Source organism: Pecten maximus, chromosome 3 (assembly GCF_902652985.1).
Source record: "Pecten maximus chromosome 3, xPecMax1.1, whole genome shotgun sequence".
Classification (NCBI taxonomy): Eukaryota; Metazoa; Mollusca; class Bivalvia; order Pectinida; family Pectinidae; genus Pecten; species Pecten maximus.
The window spans coordinates 52,739,195-52,758,916 of NC_047017.1; the positions used below are offsets into that span (position 1 = coordinate 52,739,195).

At 40.2% G+C, this 19,722-nt stretch overlaps 2 protein-coding genes across 2 annotated transcripts in view; one reads left to right on the forward strand and one right to left on the reverse strand.

Annotated features, from left to right (window-relative positions):
* LOC117324545 (selenoprotein N-like) overlaps positions 1-1,741 on the reverse strand; it is a 45,121-nt gene extending 43,380 nt beyond the window's left edge. Inside the window, exons 1-2 of the mRNA XM_033880457.1 lie at positions 1,380-1,741; positions 495-611 (exon numbers count right to left, since the gene is read on the reverse strand). Coding sequence (XP_033736348.1) covers positions 495-611; positions 1,380-1,574 — 312 coding nt within the window. The 5' untranslated portion in view covers positions 1,575-1,741. The remainder of the gene's footprint in view (positions 1-494; positions 612-1,379) is intronic.
* Positions 1,742-2,542: 801 nt separating this feature from the next.
* The window catches only part of LOC117322816 (AP-5 complex subunit mu-1-like), a 40,906-nt gene continuing 23,726 nt past the window's right edge, over positions 2,543-19,722 (forward strand). Inside the window, exons 1-7 of the mRNA XM_033877759.1 lie at positions 2,543-2,625; positions 3,429-3,555; positions 5,723-5,824; positions 6,225-6,295; positions 13,546-13,618; positions 14,251-14,385; positions 15,613-15,693. Of these exons, the coding sequence (XP_033733650.1) occupies positions 2,543-2,625; positions 3,429-3,555; positions 5,723-5,824; positions 6,225-6,295; positions 13,546-13,618; positions 14,251-14,385; positions 15,613-15,693 (672 nt within the window). The remainder of the gene's footprint in view (positions 2,626-3,428; positions 3,556-5,722; positions 5,825-6,224; positions 6,296-13,545; positions 13,619-14,250; positions 14,386-15,612; positions 15,694-19,722) is intronic.

The following is a 19,722-nucleotide window of genomic DNA, read 5'->3' on the forward strand; positions in this document are numbered from 1 at the left end:
GGGATCGTGGAGGGACCAGTATAGATCTTCTGCCCACATTACAACACTTGGGATCGTGGAGGGACCAGTATAGATCTTCTGCCCCCATTACAACACTTGGGATCGTGGAGGGACCAGTATAGATCTTCTGCCCACATTACAACACTTGGGATCGTGGAGGGACCAGTATAGATCTTCTGCCCCCATTACAACACTTGGGATCGTGGAGGGACCAGTATAGATCTTCTGCCCCATTACAACACTTGGGATCGTGGAGGGACCAGTATAGATCTTCTGCCCACATTACAACACTTGGGATCGTGGAGGGACCAGTATAGATCTTCTGCCCACATTACAACACTTGGGATCGTAAATATTTCCTTTCTTTCCTCACTAATCCGTCTTTCTGTCCTTTGTTTTCTTACTCGAGGTATCTCCTTGACACTTGTCCTCATACAGTATCTGTTGCTAGGACCTTAAATCCGTAAATTATAAAATCAAACTTTTATACTCACCGTTTCTTCCAGATCCTTGGTCATAGTCTCCATTAACAGAGGTTTGAAGTGCGACTTGACCGTAATAACCTCATCGTCATCCTCAATCGTCTGTTTAAACTCAGGTGGGGCTGTCACCTGTAAACATTTTAAAGCAAAATTACATGTATGTATTATATACTGATTTTTTTAATTTCTTTTTTTTTTAACTGGGGTGCAGTTCATAAAAAAATCTCTAGCAAGTTCAACGAATAATTGACATACGTCATCTTGTTATACAGTACAGATTGCCTTACTATTGTCCTCTGTAGGTTTTAATATATATAAGCTTATGTATATAATGGTTCTTCCACTACACATGTAACAATGCTATTTTTTAATCACATGTGTATTAAAGAACCTCATCAATGCATTAATCTTCTGCCACAAGGGTGTCACATCCTTCATTTATGCAACATACAACATTGCCACATAATTCTCCAGACCAAATTTCATCAAAATCCATTAAGTTATTTAAAAAATTTCCTCTTAGGACCAGGTGAGCTAAAGATTGTTTAAAAAAATCAAATCAAAGGGTAATAGCTCTGTAAGTTACAGCTGAATAATTTCCATTTTCGAACTTGTCCAAAATCTTGTCGGTATATGGCTATATACAATGTTTCATCAAACTTGGTTGATATTTACTCAAGTTATTGTGTCCACAATGTAATTGTTGACAGACGGATGGACAGACTTTCAAAGGGAGTTAATTCTCACCCTGATAAATGTCTGCTCATGATGTACAGGCCTACACCTGACATTTATTTTTCCGAATGTCTGAGTCTGGTCTTAGGGCCAGAGGAAACTTGGGCTTGGTTATATTGAGCAATTAATCAGGTGTTGCGAAATACATTTTAGAGTACTCACATTGAATCCACTGCCTGCCAGTCTATGATACAGAGCTTCATATTCTTCAAGAGATAACTTTTGATCTTTGTCAATATCAAATGTGAGAAACAATTCTGTGGCCTCCTGACCTATTGAAGCTTTCACAGCTGCAATAACACTGTCTCCATAACCCACATTTGGTCCAAAATATTTTTTCCAAATCACGTCTCCCATGTAACCGCCAAATCCGACAAAAAATATACCACACACAACTGTCACCAAAATTAACAGCCATTTTGGAACAGCTAAGATGATTCTATTAGCTGGGACATAGACGACTTCCTCGTACGGCTGTGGTGGTGGTAATTGTGTCGGTTGAACCGGCGTTGGTGACGGACCTTGGCTTTTCATACTTGTGGAATGACTGCCCTGTTGCGTTGGTGGAGCTCCTTGCTTCTTCTGTTTACCCTTTCTGTTCCTCAAACCCGTGTCATCTGGGGGTTGGACATCTCCCTCTCCCCCGGGAGACCCCGATGTAGAGTCTTGCTCCGACATTGCGAAGCAAATGAGTGACCGTCCGCCAGTCACGTCCGCACACGAGTTGACGCACGTAGCGCTTTATTTACACTTCCGTGTCGGTTGGTAGAGATAAGGATCCGGTGTGCCAAGAAAAAAAAGGGCCCCTCTCGAATAGTAAATAATAGAAATAACACATTTTTGCGTTCAAAAATGATTATTTCGACACACGTATATTTATATATTGAAAAAAGAGACATACATCGCAACCAAAATATTGAAATTGAGGTACTACGTATTAACCTTTAACGGATCTTTATAGTGGGTATTTAACACAACTAACACCGTTTAGCTACGGCGGCGAAACCAATAAGTAATTTAAAGAAGAACTCCTCAACCGTAGATTGACTTAGAATTCGAATATTACTTTTGATTTCCAATCGAAACAATAAAGACTTAAGTGATGTCGATATGGCTTAGATTTATACGGTTTCTTAAATTCGAAAATTACCGCATGACTTTACATGTTTGTCCCAGAAAAACGATGGACTTTGTAGGTTTGTACTGACAGTAATGCGATTTGAGTTGGAAACACTGTGTTTAGAGTAGACGTCACGGGTAATGATGTAGCTGTCATTGATATATGATAACTATACCCACTGAAGAGGATACGTGTTTTTATCAATATGAGCATAAGAGGACTATGGATCATCTCCATTAAAAGTGCCCATCCTGATCAAAGTGAAAGTAGGCGTCTTCTTTTCTCCAGGTGAGTGAAATCAGTGTTTTTTGTTTGTTTATGGGAAAGGGTGTATTAGCTTATTCAAGTTGGTCATAATAAGTATTAACAAGGTGTTACAGCGCCAATGGACAATCCATAATGAAAATGTGCTGTTGCCAACATTGAAAATTGCTGAAATTTCTGTAGATCTTGTATATATAATTTTGGGATCAGTGCACACTGCCCATATATGCAGTAACTGTCTGTCTACAGGTATAAATGGTGTTACCATACAGTAACCGTTTGTTTTCAGGTATAAAAGGTGTTACCATACAGTAACTATCTGTCTACAGGTATAAAAGGTGTTACCATACAGTAGCTATCTGTCTACAGGTATTAAAGGCGTTACCATACAGTAACTAACTGTCTACAGGTATTAAAGGCGTTACCATACAGTAACTATCTGTGACTGTCTACAGGTATAAAACTACATGTAGGTGTTGCCATACAGTAACTATCTGTCTACAGGTATATAAGGTGTTACAGTGCTGACCAAGAATTTATAATCATACGTTGTACATGTATGGTACAGTGGTCAAAATTTAGCGGTACTACATGTACTTGGTATGGGTTGTTGATGATATCTTGATGCAAAGACTTAAAAAATAATGTTTTAAACATTTTTCAATTCGCTCATCTTCAAACTTAAAAAAACTAAATGGAATTTGTTCAAAATACATACCAGGGATGTGATTTATTCATCCCCAAGTTTTTGGTAACACAAGAGATCTGTATCAGTTTAACGATAAGATGTACAGTGTATCATTAGTTATTGTTTTATCTTATAACAGGCACTTCCCACTTGTTGAAAAGAAAGTGAAATTGCTGGAGAAAGGCAACTACATCGCTGTGCCTACAGTACCAGAGTTTATCAATGGACTTATGTTTGAGCTTGGCCACAAGGATGGTATTGATAAGGTAATCTTACTGGGACACAAACTCATCAACAACATTTAATTTCTGAAGAACAGCAAAGTCTATTGTGCTGATTTAAAATCATGCTTTTGAAATATGAATTCAAAAATAAATATGTTGAAACTTGAAAGCAAGTCATTAATGATTAATTTGGTTTTATGATCTTTGAGTGTTCAGTGGTATATATCTGTTTTGTCTGTCACTAGTTCATCAGTGCCAGGGACACCTGTTTAGTGTGTATATCTGTCGTTATAGTTCATCAGTGCCAGGGACACCTGTTGTTTAGTGTATGTATCTGTCGTTATAGTTCATCAGTGTCAGGGACACCTGTTGTTTAATGTATGTATCTGTCATTATATTTCATCAGTACCAGTGACACCTGTTGTTTAGTGTATGTATCTGTCATTATAGTTCATCAGTACCAGTGACACCTGTTGTTTAGTGTATGTATCTGTCGTTATAGTTCATCAGTGCCAGGGACACCTATTGTTTAGTATATGTATCTGTCATTATAGTTCATCAGTGTCAGGGACACCTGTTGTTTAGTATATATATCTGTCACTATAGTTCATCAGTGCCAGGGACACCTGTTGTTTAGTGTATATATCGGTCGCTATAGTTCATCAGTGTCAGGGACACCTGTTGTTTAGTGTATATATCGGTCGCTATAGTTCATCAGTGTCAGGGACACCTGTTGTTTAGTATATATATCTGTCACTATAGTTCATCAGTGCCAGGGACACCTGTTGTTTAGTGTATATATCGGTCGCTATAGTTCATCAGTGTCAGGGACACCTGTTGTTTAGTGTATATATCGGTCGCTATAGTTCATCAGTGTCAGGGACACCTGTTGTTTAGTGTATGTATCTGTCATTATAGTTCATCAGTGTCAGGGACACCTGTTGTTTAGTGTATATATCTGTCACTATAGTTCATCAGTGTCAGGGACACCTGTTTAGTGTATATATCGGTCGCTATAGTTCATCAGTGCCAGGGACACCTGTTGTTTAGTGTTTGTATCTGTCACTAGTTCATCAGTGCCAGGGACACCTGTTGTTTAGTGTATGTATCTGTCATTATAGTTCATCAGTGCCAGGGACACCTGTTGTTTAGTGTATGTATCTGTCATTATAGTTCATCAGTGCCAGGGACACCTGTTGTTTAGTGTATGTATATGTCACTATAGTTCATCAGTACAAGGGACACCTGTTGTTTAGTGTATGTATCTGTCATTATAGTTCATCATTGCCAGGGACACCGTTGTTTAGTGTATATATCTGTCGTTATAGTTCATCAGTGTCAGGGACAGCTGTTGTTTAGTGTTTGTATCTGTCGTTATAGTTCATCAGTGTCAGGGACACCTGTTTAGTGTATATATCGGTCGCTATAGTTCATCAGTGCCAGGGACACCTGTTGTTTAGTGTTTGTATCTGTCACTAGTTCATCAGTGCCAGGGACACCTGTTGTTTAGTGTATGTATCTGTCATTATAGTTCATCAGTGCCAGGGACACCTGTTGTTTAGTGTATGTATCTGTCATTATAGTTCATCAGTGCCAGGGACACCTGTTGTTTAGTGTATGTATATGTCACTATAGTTCATCAGTACAAGGGACACCTGTTGTTTAGTGTATGTATCTGTCATTATAGTTCATCATTGCCAGGGACACCGTTGTTTAGTGTATATATCTGTCGTTATAGTTCATCAGTGTCAGGGACAGCTGTTGTTTAGTGTTTGTATCTGTCGTTATAGTTCATCAGTGTCAGGGACAACTGTTGTTTAGTGTATGTATCTGTCACTATAGTTCATCAGTGCCAGAGACACCTGTTGTTTAGTGTATGGATCTGTCACTATAGTTCATCAGTGCCAGGGACACCTGTTTAGTGTATGTATCTGTCATTATAGTTCATCAGTGCCAGGGACACCTGTTGTTTAGTGTATGTATATGTCACTATAGTTCATCAGTACAAGGGACACTTGTTGTTTAGTGTATGTATCTGTCATTATAGTTCATCATTGCCAGGGACACCGTTGTTTAGTGTATATATCTGTCACTATAGTTCATCAGTACCAGGGACACCTGTTGTTTAATGTATATATCTGTTTTGTCTGTCACTAGTTCATCAGTACCCGGGACACATGTTGTTTAGTGTATATATCTGTCGTTATAGTTCATCAGTGCCCGGGACACCTGTGAGAAGTTTGAACAGAAGCCTGTGTATGAGGTGATGACCAGTACAGGACCAATATGGCCAGTCGTTGTAGTAGAACAGGTAAAACATCTTGATTTATCTATTTTAAGTTAATATATTGTGTTATTCCATTTAAATTAAAAGTTAAACATCATCATTACAATTTTGATAACTTCAATTGCTTCAGGTTATAAACTTTACTATTTTTTTAATGTTAAACATTAGTTAATTTTTAAATGTTATACATTAGTTAATTTTTGTAATGTTAAACATTAGTTAATTTTTGTAATGTTAAACATTAGTTAATTTTTAAATGTTAAACATTAGTTAAATGCTGTGTTTTCCTTGACAGTTGTCATGGTTCCTAGCTGAAACATATTCATGTAACATCAACAAAAGAAAGGATTTACATTTTTTTCTTACAGAATTTAAAGTTTTATGAACCCTTTGATTAGTGAAGTGATTTCTGCTTCTGTTATAGAGAGGAATTGTGTATTGTTGTCTCCCCTTGGTTACTCAAGGCATCAACACCAGGCCACCACTCATACAAATGTAAGTATCAACACCAGGCCACCACTCATACAAATGTAAGTATCAACACCAGGCCACCACTCATACAAATGTAAGTATCAACACCAGGCCACCACTCATACAAATGTAGGTATCAACACCAGGCCACCACTCATACAAATGTAAGTATCAACACCAGGCCACCACTCATACAAATGTAAGTATCAACACCAGGCCACCTCTCATACAAATGTAAGTACACCAGGCCACCACTCATACAAATGTAAGTATCAACACCAGGCCATCTCTCATACAAATGTAGGTATCAACACCAGGCCACCACTCATACAAATGTAAGTATCAACACCAGACCACCACTCATACAAATGTAAGTATCAACACCAGGCCACCACTCATACAGATGTATCAACACCAGGCCACCTCTCATACAAATGTATATAACTATCAACACCAGGCCACCACTCATACAAATGTAAGTATCAACACCAGGCCACCACTCATACAAATGTAAGTATCAACACCAGGCCACCACTCATACAAATGTAGGTATCAACACCAGGCCACCACTCATACAAATGTAAGTATCCACACCAGGGCACCACTCATACAAATGTAAGTATCAACACCAGGCCACCACTCATACAAATGTAAGTATCCACACCAGGCCACCACCCATACAAATGTAAGCATCAACACCAGGCCATCACTCATACAAATGTAAGTATCAACACCAGGCCACCACTCATACAGATGTATCAACACCAGGCCACCTCTCATACAAATGTATATAACTATCAACACCAGGCCACCACTCATACAAATGTAAGTATCAACACCAGGCCACCACTCATACAAATGTAGGTATCAACACCAGGCCACCACTCATACAAATGTAAGCATCAACACCAGGCCACCACTCATACAAATGTAAGTATCAACACCAGGCCACCACTCATACAAATGTAAGTATCAACACCAGGCCACCACTCATACAAATGTAGGTATCAACACCAGGCCACCTCTCATACAAATGTAGGTATCAACACCAGGCCACCACTCATACAAATGTAAGTATCAACACCAGGCCACCACTCATACAGATGTAAGTATCAACACCAGGCCACCACTCATACAGATGTAAGTATCAACACCAGGCCACCACTCATACAAATGTAAGTATCAACACCAGGCCACCACTCATACAAATGTAAGTATCAACACCAGGCCACCACTCATACAAATGTAGGTATCAACACCAGGCCACCTCTCATACAAATGTAGGTATCAACACCAGGCCACCACTCATACAAATGTAAGTATCAACACCAGGCCACCACTCATACAAATGTAAGTATCAACACCAGGCCACCACTCATACAGATGTAAGTATCAACACCAGGCCACCACTCATACAAATGTAGGTATCAACACCAGGCCACCTCTCATACAAATGTAGGTATCAACACCAGGCCACCACTCATACAAATGTAAGTATCCACACCAGGCCACTACTCATACAAATGTAAGTATCAACACCAGGCCATCTCTCATACAAATGTAGGTATCAACACCAGGCCACCACCCATACAAATGTAAGTATCAACACCAGGCCACCTCTCATACAAATGTATCAACACCAGGCCACCACTCATACAAATGTAAGTATCCACACCAGGCCACCACTCATACAAATGTAAGTATCAACACCAGGCCACCACTCATACAAATGTATCAACACCAGGCCACCACTCATACAGATGTAAGTATCAACACCAGGCCACCACTCATACAGATGTAAGTATCAACACCAGGCCACCACTCATACAAATGTAAGTATCAACACCAGGCCACCACTCATACAGATGTAAGTATCAACACCAGGCCACCACTCATACAGATGTATCAACACCAGGCCACCACTCATACAAATGTAAGTATCAACACCAGGCCACCACTCATACAAATGTATCAACACCAGGCCACCACTCATACAAATGTATCAACACCAGGCCACCACTCATACAAATGTATCAACACCAGGCCACCACCCATACAAATGTATCAACACCAGGCCACCACTCATACAAATGTAGGTATCACCACCAGGCCACCACTCATACAAATGTATCAACACCAGGCCACCACTCATACAAATGTATCAACACCAGGCCACCACTCATACAAATGTAGGTATCACCACCAGGCCACCACTCATACAAATGTATCAACACCAGGCCACCACTCATACAAATGTATCAACACCAGGCCACCACTCATACAGATGTAAGTATCAACACCAGGCCACCTCTCATACAAATGTATATAACTATCAACACCAGGCCACCACTCATACAAATGTATCAACACCAGGCCACCACTCATACAGATGTAAGTATCAACACCAGGCCACCACTCATACAAATGTAAGTATCCACACCAGGCCACCACTCATACAAATGTAAGTATCAACACCAGGCCACCACTCATACAAATGTAAGTATCAACACCAGGCCACCACTCATACAGATGTAAGTATCCACACCAGGCCACCACTCATACAAATGTAAGTATCAACACCAGGCCACCTCCCATACAAATGTAGGTATCAACACCAGGCCACCACTCATACAAATGTATATAACTATCAACACCAGGCCACCACTCATACAAATGTAAGTATCCACACCAGGCCACCACTCATACAAATGTAAGTATCAACACCAGGCCACCACTCATACAAATGTAAGTATCAACACCAGGCCACCTCTCATACAAATGTAAGTATCAACACCAGGCCACCACTCATACAAATGTAGGTATCAACACCAGGCCACCACTCATACAAATGTATATAACTATCAACACCAGGCCACCACTCATACAAATGTAAGTATCAACACCAGGCCACCACTCATACAAATGTAGGTATCAACACCAGGCCACCACTCATACAAATGTAAGTATCAACACCAGGCCACCACTCATACAAATGTAAGTATCAACACCAGGCCACCACTCATACAAATGTAAGTATCAACACCAGGCCACCACTCATACAAATGTAGGTATCAACACCAGGCCACCCCCTCATACAAATGTATCAACATCAGGCCACCACTCATACAAATGTAAGTATCAACACCAGGCCACCACTCATACAAATGTAAGTATCAACACCAGGCCACCACTCATACAAATGTAAGTATCAACACCAGGCCACCACTCATACAAATGTAAGTATCCACACCAGGCCACCCCCTCATACAAATGTATCAACATCAGGCCACCACTCATACAAATGTAAGTATCAACACCAGGCCACCACTCATACAAATGTAAGTATCAACACCAGGCCACCACTCATACAAATGTAAGTATCAACACCAGGCCACCTCTCATACAAATGTAAGTATCAACACCAGGCCACCACCCATACAAATGTAAGTATCAACACCAGGCCACCACTCATACAAATGTAAGTATCAACACCAGGCCACCACTCATACAAATGTAAGTATCAACACCAGGCCACCACTCATACAAATGTAAGTATCAACACCAGGCCACCACTCATACAAATGTAAGTATCAACACCAGGCCACCTCTCATACAAATGTATATAACTATCAACACCAGGCCACCACTCATACAAATGTAAGTATCAACACCAGGCCACCACTCATACAAATGTAGGTATCAACACCAGGCCACCACTCATACAAATGTATCAACACCAGGCCACCACTCATACAAATGTAAGTATCAACACCAGGCCACCACTCATACAAATGTAAGTATCAACACCAGGCCACCTCTCATACAAATGTAGGTATCAACACCAGGCCACCACTCATACAAATGTAAGTATCCACACCAGGCCACCACTCATACAAATGTAAGTATCAACACCAGGCCACCTCTCATACAAATGTAAGTATCAACACCAGGCCACCACTCATACAAATGTAAGTATCAACACCAGGCCACCTCTCATACAAATGTAAGTATCAACACCAGGCCACCTCTCATACAAATGTATGTATCAACACCAGGCCACCTACTCATACAAATGTAAGTATCAACACCAGGCCACCACTCATACAGATGTAAGTATCAACACCAGGCCACCACCCATACAAATGTAAGTATCAACACCAGGCCACCACTCATACAGATGTAAGTATCAACACCAGGCCACCACTCATACAGATGTAAGTATCAACACCACGCCACCACTCATACAAATGTAAGTACAGTAGGCCACCACTCATACAAATGTAAGTATCAACACCAGGCCACCACTCATACAAATGTAAGTATCAACACCAGGCCACCACTCATACAAATGTATCAACACCAGGCCACCACTCATACAAATGTAAGTATCAACACCAGGCCACCACTCATACAGATGTAAGTATCAACACCAGGCCACCTCTCATACAAATGTAAGTATCAACACCAGGCCACCACTCATACAAATGTAAGTATCAACACCAGGCCACCACTCATACAAATGTAAGTATCAACACCAGGCCACCACTCATACAGATGTAAGTATCCACACCAGGCCACCACTCATACAGATGTAAGTATCAACACCAGGCCACCACTCATACAAATGTAAGTATCAACACCAGGCCACCACTCATACAGATGTAAGTATCAACACCAGGCCACCACTCATACAAATGTATCAACACCAGGCCACCACTCATACAAATGTAAGTATCAACACCAGGCCACCACTCATACAGATGTAAGTATCAACACCAGGCCACCACTCATACAAATGTATCAACACCAGGCCACCACTCATACAGATGTAAGTATCAACACCAGGCCACCACTCATACAAATGTAAGTATCAACACCAGGCCACCACTCATACAAATGTATCAACACCAGGCCACCACTCATACAAATGTAAGTATCAACACCAGGCCACCACTCATACAAATGTAAGTATCAACACCAGGCCACCACTCATACAAATGTAAGTATCCACACCAGGCCACCACCCATACAAATGTAAGTATCATCACCAGGTCACCACCCATACAAATGTATCAACACCAGGCCACCACTCATACAAATGTAAGTATCAACACCAGGCCACCACTCATACAAATGTATCAACACCAGGCCACCACTCATACAAATGTAAGTATCAACACCAGGCCACCACTCATACAGATGTAAGTATCAACACCAGGCCACCACTCATACAAATGTAAGTATCAACACCAGGCCACCACTCATACAAATGTAAGTATCAACACCAGGCCACCACCCATACAAATGTAAGTATCAACACCAGGCCACCACTCATACAGATGTAAGTATCAACACCAGGCCACCACTCATACAGATGTAAGTATCAACACCACGCCACCACTCATACAAATGTAAGTACAGTAGGCCACCACTCATACAAATGTAAGTATCAACACCAGGCCACCACTCATACAAATGTATCAACACCAGGCCACCACTCATACAAATGTATCAACACCAGGCCACCACTCATACAAATGTATCAACACCAGGCCACCACTCATACAAATGTATCAACACCAGGCCACCACTCATACAAATGTAAGTATCAACACCAGGCCACCACTCATACAGATGTAAGTATCAACACCAGGCCACCACTCATACAAATGTATCAACACCAGGCCACCACTCATACAAATGTATCAACACCAGGCCACCACTCATACAAATGTAAGTATCAACACCAGGCCACCACTCATACAAATGTAAGTATCAACACCAGGCCACCACTCATACAGATGTAAGTATCAACACCAGGCCACCACTCATACAAATGTATCAACACCAGGCCACCACTCATACAAATGTAAGTATCAACACCAGGCCACCACTCATACAGATGTAAGTATCCACACCAGGCCACCACTCATACAAATGTATCAACACTAGGCCACCACTCATACAAATGTATCAACACTAGGCCACCACTCATACAAATGTAAGTATCCACACCAGGCCACCACTCATACAGATGTAAGTACACCAGGCCACCACTCATACAAATGTATCAACACCAGGCCACCACTCATACAAATGTAAGTATCCACACCAGGCCACCACTCATACAGATGTAAGTACACCAGGCCACCACTCATACAAATGTATCAACACTAGGCCACCACCCATACAAATGTATCAACACCAGGCCACCACTCATACAGATGTATCAACACTAGGCCACCACTCATACAAATGTATCAACACTAGGCCACCACTCATACAAATGTAAGTATCCACACCAGGCCACCACTCATACAGATGTAAGTACACCAGGCCACCACTCATACAAATGTATCAACACTAGGCCACCACCCATACAAATGTATCAACACCAGGCCACCACTCATACAGATGTAAGTACACCAGGCCACCACTCATACAAATGTAAGTATCCACACCAGGCCACCACTCATACAGATGTAAGTACACCAGGCCACCACTCATACAAATGTATCAACACTAGGCCACCACCCATACAAATGTATCAACACCAGGCCACCACCCATACAAATGTATCAACACTAGGCCACCACTCATACAAATGTAAGTATCCACACCAGGCCACCACTCATACAGATGTAAGTACACCAGGCCACCACTCATACAAATGTATCAACACTAGGCCACCACCCATACAAATGTATCAACACCAGGCCACCACTCATACAGATGTATCAACACCAGGCCACCACTCATACAGATGTAAGTACACCAGGCCACCACTCATACAAATGTAAGTATCCACTGTGTGTAAGAGTGAAGTTACAAGTTCAGTGACATTGTACAGGTGTGACAGGTATTTAATACAAATGTAAGTATCCACTGTGTGTAAGAGTGTAGTTACAAGTTCAGTGACATTGTACAGGTGTGACAGGTGTGACAGGTATTTAATACAAATGTAAGTATCCACTGTGTGTAAGAGTGTAGTTACAAGTTCAGTGACATTGTACAGGTGTGACAGGTGTGACAGGTATTTAATACAAATGTAAGTACCCACTGTGTGTAAGAGTGTAGTTACAAGTTCAGTGACATTGTACAGGTGTGACAGGTATTTAATACATCTAACCAGGGATTCCCTTGGACTCCTTTACTGTTACAACTTTGCTTTAATTCCCTGCTATAAATAATTCCAAATTTTACACTTTCCTTCTCTCTGACTACCTCCCCCAGTATACCTTACTGTATATAAAGTTATTTTTGTGTCTGTTTAGCCCTGGTGTTACACTCGGCTTCTCTCTATTATGTGGATTGTCTGACTACCTTCGCCAGTATACAGCCGCCGAGGTATTTATTTTAGATGTGTTAATAATAATGTTACCTTTGGTAAAAATAGGAAATATAGGACAAAAGTGATGAAATATTTTAATATGATTTTATTGTTTAAACTGAGACAACCTAGCGAGAATACATCACCAGTTGTGTGCTGTCAACTTTTCCACGTGATATCATTTATTGCCTTGTACATCCTGATCTCACCGTAATATTTGGTGACACATCTCAGACTAAAAAGCCACAAATTCATTCAACAGTTCATGCATTGCTGTTATATGGCCAGGGGATCTCTAAATACCTACAGGCTTGGTTACTAGTTCCTGAGGGTGGAATGGAAATTGAAGTTTAACTTTGTTTTTAATATACATTTGATGGGCCTTCAATGGAACAAATTGGTTGTAAAGTACATGTAATTAGTTAATGTTTTTTCATAAAGCTTTAAAAACATAACTTTTAAAAAGTTAAAAATATTAAAATTAAGATTATTGAAAATAGAGCAACCTTTATCATAAAAATATAAATACTCAGGTTTAAGATACATCTACAGTAAGACTTGATGATGTCAAGCTGGTTAAAATAGATTTCTAGCCTTGAAACATTTTACAAAACATGTATTCTCTTAGCTATCATTTTATTCCACTTAGATTTCACAGAAAAGTAGTGTATTGAATGTGTATCTGAACACTGCCGCTCCCTTTGGTAAGCCTGTGGATGTCAATCCTGATACAGTGATGTCCAAGGTTCACAACAAACCCAGTCTTTTATCAAAAACACAAAAGGTATGTAGGTTGTAAGTATGTATCTTATGTCTACACCATAATTAATATATTGTAGTCCAGGAACTTGTTTGTGTTCACCATAATTAATATATTGTAGTCGGGGAACTTGTTTGTGTTCACCATGATTAATATATTGTAGTACAGGAACTTATTTGTGTACACCATAATTAATATATTGTAGTACAGGAACTTGTTTGTGTACACCATTATTAATATATTGTAGTACAGGAACTTGTTTGTGTACACCATAATTAATCTATTGTAGTACAGGGACTTATTTGTGTACACCATGATTAATATATTGTAGTCAGGGAACTTGTTTGTGTACACCATGATTAATCTATTGTAGTCAGGGAACTTATTTGTGTACACCATAATTAATCTATTATAGTCGGGGAACTTGTTTGTGTACACCATAATTAATATATTGTAGTCGGGGAACTTGTTTGTGTACACCATAATTAATATATTGTAGTCGGGGAACTTGTTTGTGTACACCATAATTAATATATTGTAGTCAAGGAACTTATTTGTGTACAACATAATTAATCTATTGTAGTCGGGGAACTTATTTGTGTACACCATAATTAATATATTGTAGTCGGGGAACTTGTTTGTGTACAGTAGTTATAGATTTTAGCCTGGTGTGGGTAAACTTTATACCAATGTCACACTAATAGAACACATGACTGTGTCAGTCTGTGTGTAGTAGCTTGTGACCAGCTATAACACACGACTGTGTGTAGTAGCTTGTGACCATAATAACACATGGCTGTGTGTAGTAGCTTGTCACCAGATATAACACATCGCTGTGTGTAGTAGCTTGTGACCATGTATAGCACATGGCTGTGTGTAGTAGCTTGTGACCAGATATAACACATGACTGTGTGTATTAGCTTGTGACCATGTTTAACACATGGCTGTGTGTAGTAGCTTGTGACCAGATATAACACACGACTGTGTGTAGTAGCTTGTGACCATGTTTAACACATGGCTGTGTGTAGTAGCTTGTGACCAGATATAACACATGACTGTGTGTAGTAGCTTGTGACCAGTATACCACAGTTTGGCCTCCATTGACAGATCATCTCATACACAAATTATGTGGAAGTCACTACCATGCTGAGATACTTATCGTTCACTGCACGTGTCTTAAATATCTCATTCTGTAAAGTTTTCTCCTTCATCAGAATGTTGAGTTATCAGTATCTGTCTTTCCTAATTTAGCAACCTGCCTGGAAACCTGTACTACATAGAGGCAAGAACCAAGTCTACCTGGCTGTCACAGAGTACATTCGGGCAAACCAGGTAACACTTACTTCGCTCATACTTCTGTCATAATAATGTCATTGGAATTTATCTAGAGTTTAATATGCTGGAATATACTGTAACTAGAATAATCCTTGACAGATCTGACATTTCATCATATCCAAAATAATGACCAACACTAGCTACCTCATACAAAATGTATCACAGTGTGTGAAACCTGAGTTGTTAAGACATAGATATATTATATCTTTACAGAAAATGATTTCCTTTTAGGCTTAATTTGAAATTATAATAATATGATATTCTTGGAAAATTAACAACCTACAAGTAAGTGAGGTGTAGCAATACTCATTATTGTGTATTACAGTATAATAAGGTGGGGACTCCTGATGTGTGTATTACAGTATAATAAGGTGGGCACTCCTGATGTGTGTATTACAGTATAATAAGGTGGGGACTCCTGATGTGTGTATTACAGTATAATAAGGTGGGCACTCCTGATGTGTGTATTACAGTATAATAAGGGGGGGGGACTCCTGATGTGTGTATTACAGTATAATAAGGTGGGGACTCCTGATGTGTGTATTACAGTATAATAAGGTGGGCACTCCTGATGTGTGTATTACAGTATAATAAGGTGGGGACTCCTGATGTGTGTATTACAGTATAATAAGGTGGGGACTCCTGATGTGTGTATTACAGTATAATAAGGTGGGGACTCCTGATGTGTGTATTACAGTATAATAAGGTGGGCACTCCTGATGTGTGTATTACAGTATAATAAGGTGGGCACTCCTGATGTGTGTATTACAGTATAATAAGGTGGGCACTCCTGATGTGTGTATTACAGTATAATAAGGTGGGCACTCCTGATGTGTGTATTACAGTATAATAAGGTGGGCACTCCTGATGTGTGTATTACAGTATAATAAGGTGGGGCACTCCTGATGTGTGTATTACAGTATAATAAGGTGGGGACTCCTGATGTGTGTATTACAGTATAATAAGGAGGGGACTCCTGATGTGTGTATTACAGTATAATAAGGTGGGGACTCCTGATGTGTGTATTACAGTATAATAAGGTGGGGACTCCTGATGTGTGTATTACAGTATAATAAGGTGGGCACTCCTGATGTGTGTATTACAGTATAATAAGGTGGGCACTCCTGATGTGTGTATTACAGTATAATAAGTGGGGACTCCTGATGTGTGTATTACAGTATAATAAGGTGGGGACTCCTGATGTGTGTATTACAGTATAATAAAGAGGGCACTCCTGATGTGTGTATTACAGTATAATAAGGTGGGGACTCCTGATGTGTGTATTACAGTATAATAAGGTGGGGACTCCTGATGTGTGTATTACAGTATAATAAGGTGGGGACTCCTGATGTGTGTATTACAGTATAATAAGGTGGGGACTCCTGATGTGTGTATTACAGTATAATAAGGTGGGGACTCCTGATGTGTGTATTACAGTATAATAAGGTGGGGACTCCTGATGTGTGTATTACAGTATAATAAGGTGGGCACTCCTGATGTGTGTATTACAGTATAATAAGGTGGGGACTCCTGATGTGTGTATTACAGTATAATAAGGTGGGGACTCCTGATGTGTGTATTACAGTATAATAAGGTGGGGACTCCTGATGTGTGTATTACAGTATAATAAGGTGGGGACTCCTGATGTGTGTATTACAGTATAATAAGGTGGGGACTCCTGATGTGTGTATTACAGTATAATAAGGTGGGGACTCCTGATGTGTGTATTACAGTATAATAAGGTGGGGACTCCTGATGTGTGTATTACAGTATAATAAGGTGGGACTCCTGATGTGTGTATTACAGTATAATAAGGTGGGCACTCCTGATGTGTGTATTACAGTATAATAAGGTGGGGACTCCTGATGTGTGTATTACAGTATAATAAGGTGGGGACTCCTGATGTGTGTATTACAGTATAATAAGGTGGGCACTCCTGATGTGTGTATTACAGTATAATAAGGTGGGCACTCCTGATGTGTGTATTACAGTATAATAAGGTGGGGACTCCTGATGTGTGTATTACAGTATAATAAGGTGGGACTCCTGATGTGTGTATTACAGTATAATAAGGTGGGGACTCCTGATGTGTGTATTACAGTATAATAAGGTAGGGACTCCTGATGTGTGTATTACAGTATAATAAGGTGGGGACTCCTGATGTGTGTATTACAGTATAATAAGGTGGGGACTCCTGATGTGTGTATTACAGTATAATAAGGTGGGGACTCCTGATGTGTGTATTACAGTATAATAAGGTGGGGACTCCTGATGTGTGTATTACAGTATAATAAGGTGGGCACTCCTGATGTGTGTATTACAGTATAATAAGGTGGGGACTCCTGATGTGTGTATTACAGTATAATAAGGTGGGGACTCCTGATGTGTGTATTACAGTATAATAAGGTGGGGCACTCCTGATGTGTGTATTACAGTATAATAAGGTGGGCACTCCTGATGTGTGTATTACAGTATAATAAGGTGGGGACTCCTGATGTGTGTATTACAGTATAATAAGGTGGGGACTCCTGATGTGTGTATTACAGTATAATAAGGTGGGCACTCCTGATGTGTGTATTACAGTATAATAAGGTGGGGACTCCTGATGTGTGTATTACAGTATAATAAGGTGGGACTCCTGATGTGTGTATTACAGTATAATAAGGTGGGGACTCCTGATGTGTGTATTACAGTATAATAAGGTGGGCACTCCTGATGTGTGTATTACAGTATAATAAGGTGGGCACTCCTGATGTGTGTATTACAGTATAATAAGGTGGGGACTCCTGATGTGTGTATTACAGTATAATAAGGTGGGCACTCCTGATGTGTGTATTACAGTATAATAAGGTGGGCACTCCTGATGTGTGTATTACAGTATAATAAGGTGGGGACTCCTGATGTGTGTATTACAGTATAATAAGGTGGGGACTCCTGATGTGTGTATTACAGTATAATAAGGTGGGCACTCCTGATGTGTGTATTACAGTATAATAAGGTGGGCACTCCTGATGTGTGTATTACAGTATAATAAGGTGGGGACTCCTGATGTGTGTATTACAGTATAATAAGGAGGGCACTCCTGATGTGTGTATTACAGTATAATAAGGTGGGGACTCCTGATGTGTGTATTACAGTATAATAAGGTGGGCACTCCTGATGTGTGTATTACAGTATAATAAGGTGGGCACTCCTGATGTGTGTATTACAGTATAATAAGGTGGGCACTCCTGATGTGTGTATTACAGTATAATAAGGAGGGGACTCCTGATGTGTGTATTACAGTATAATAAGGTGGGCACTCCTGATGTGTGTATTACAGTATAATAAGGTGGGCACTCCTGATGTGTGTATTACAGTATAATAAGGTGGGCACTCCTGATGTGTGTATTACAGTATAATAAGGTGGGACTCCTGATGTGTGTATTACAGTATAATAAGGTAGGGACTCCTGATGTGTGTATTACAGTATAATAAGGTGGGGACTCCTGATGTGTGTATTACAGTATAATAAGGTGGAGACTCCTGATGTGTGTATTACAGTATAATAAGGAGGGGACTCCTGATGTGTGTATTACAGTATAATAAGGTGGGGACTCCTGATGTGTGTATTACAGTATAATAAGGTAGGGCACTCCTGATGTGTGTATTACAGTATAATAAGGTGGGCACTCCTGATGTGTGTATTACAGTATAATAAGGTGGGGACTCCTGATGTGTGTATTACAGTATAATAAGGGGGGACTCCTGATGTGTGTATTACAGTATAATAAGGTGGGGACTCCTGATGTGTGTATTACAGTATAATAAGGAGGGCACTCCTGATGTGTGTATTACAGTATAATAAGGAGGGGACTCCTGATGTGTGTATTACAGTATAATAAGGTGGGGACTCCTGATGTGTGTATTACAGTATAATAAGGTGGGGACTCCTGATGTGTGTATTACAGTATAATAAGGTGGGCACTCCTGATGTGTGTATTACAGTATAATAAGGTGGGGACTCCTGATGTGTGTATTACAGTA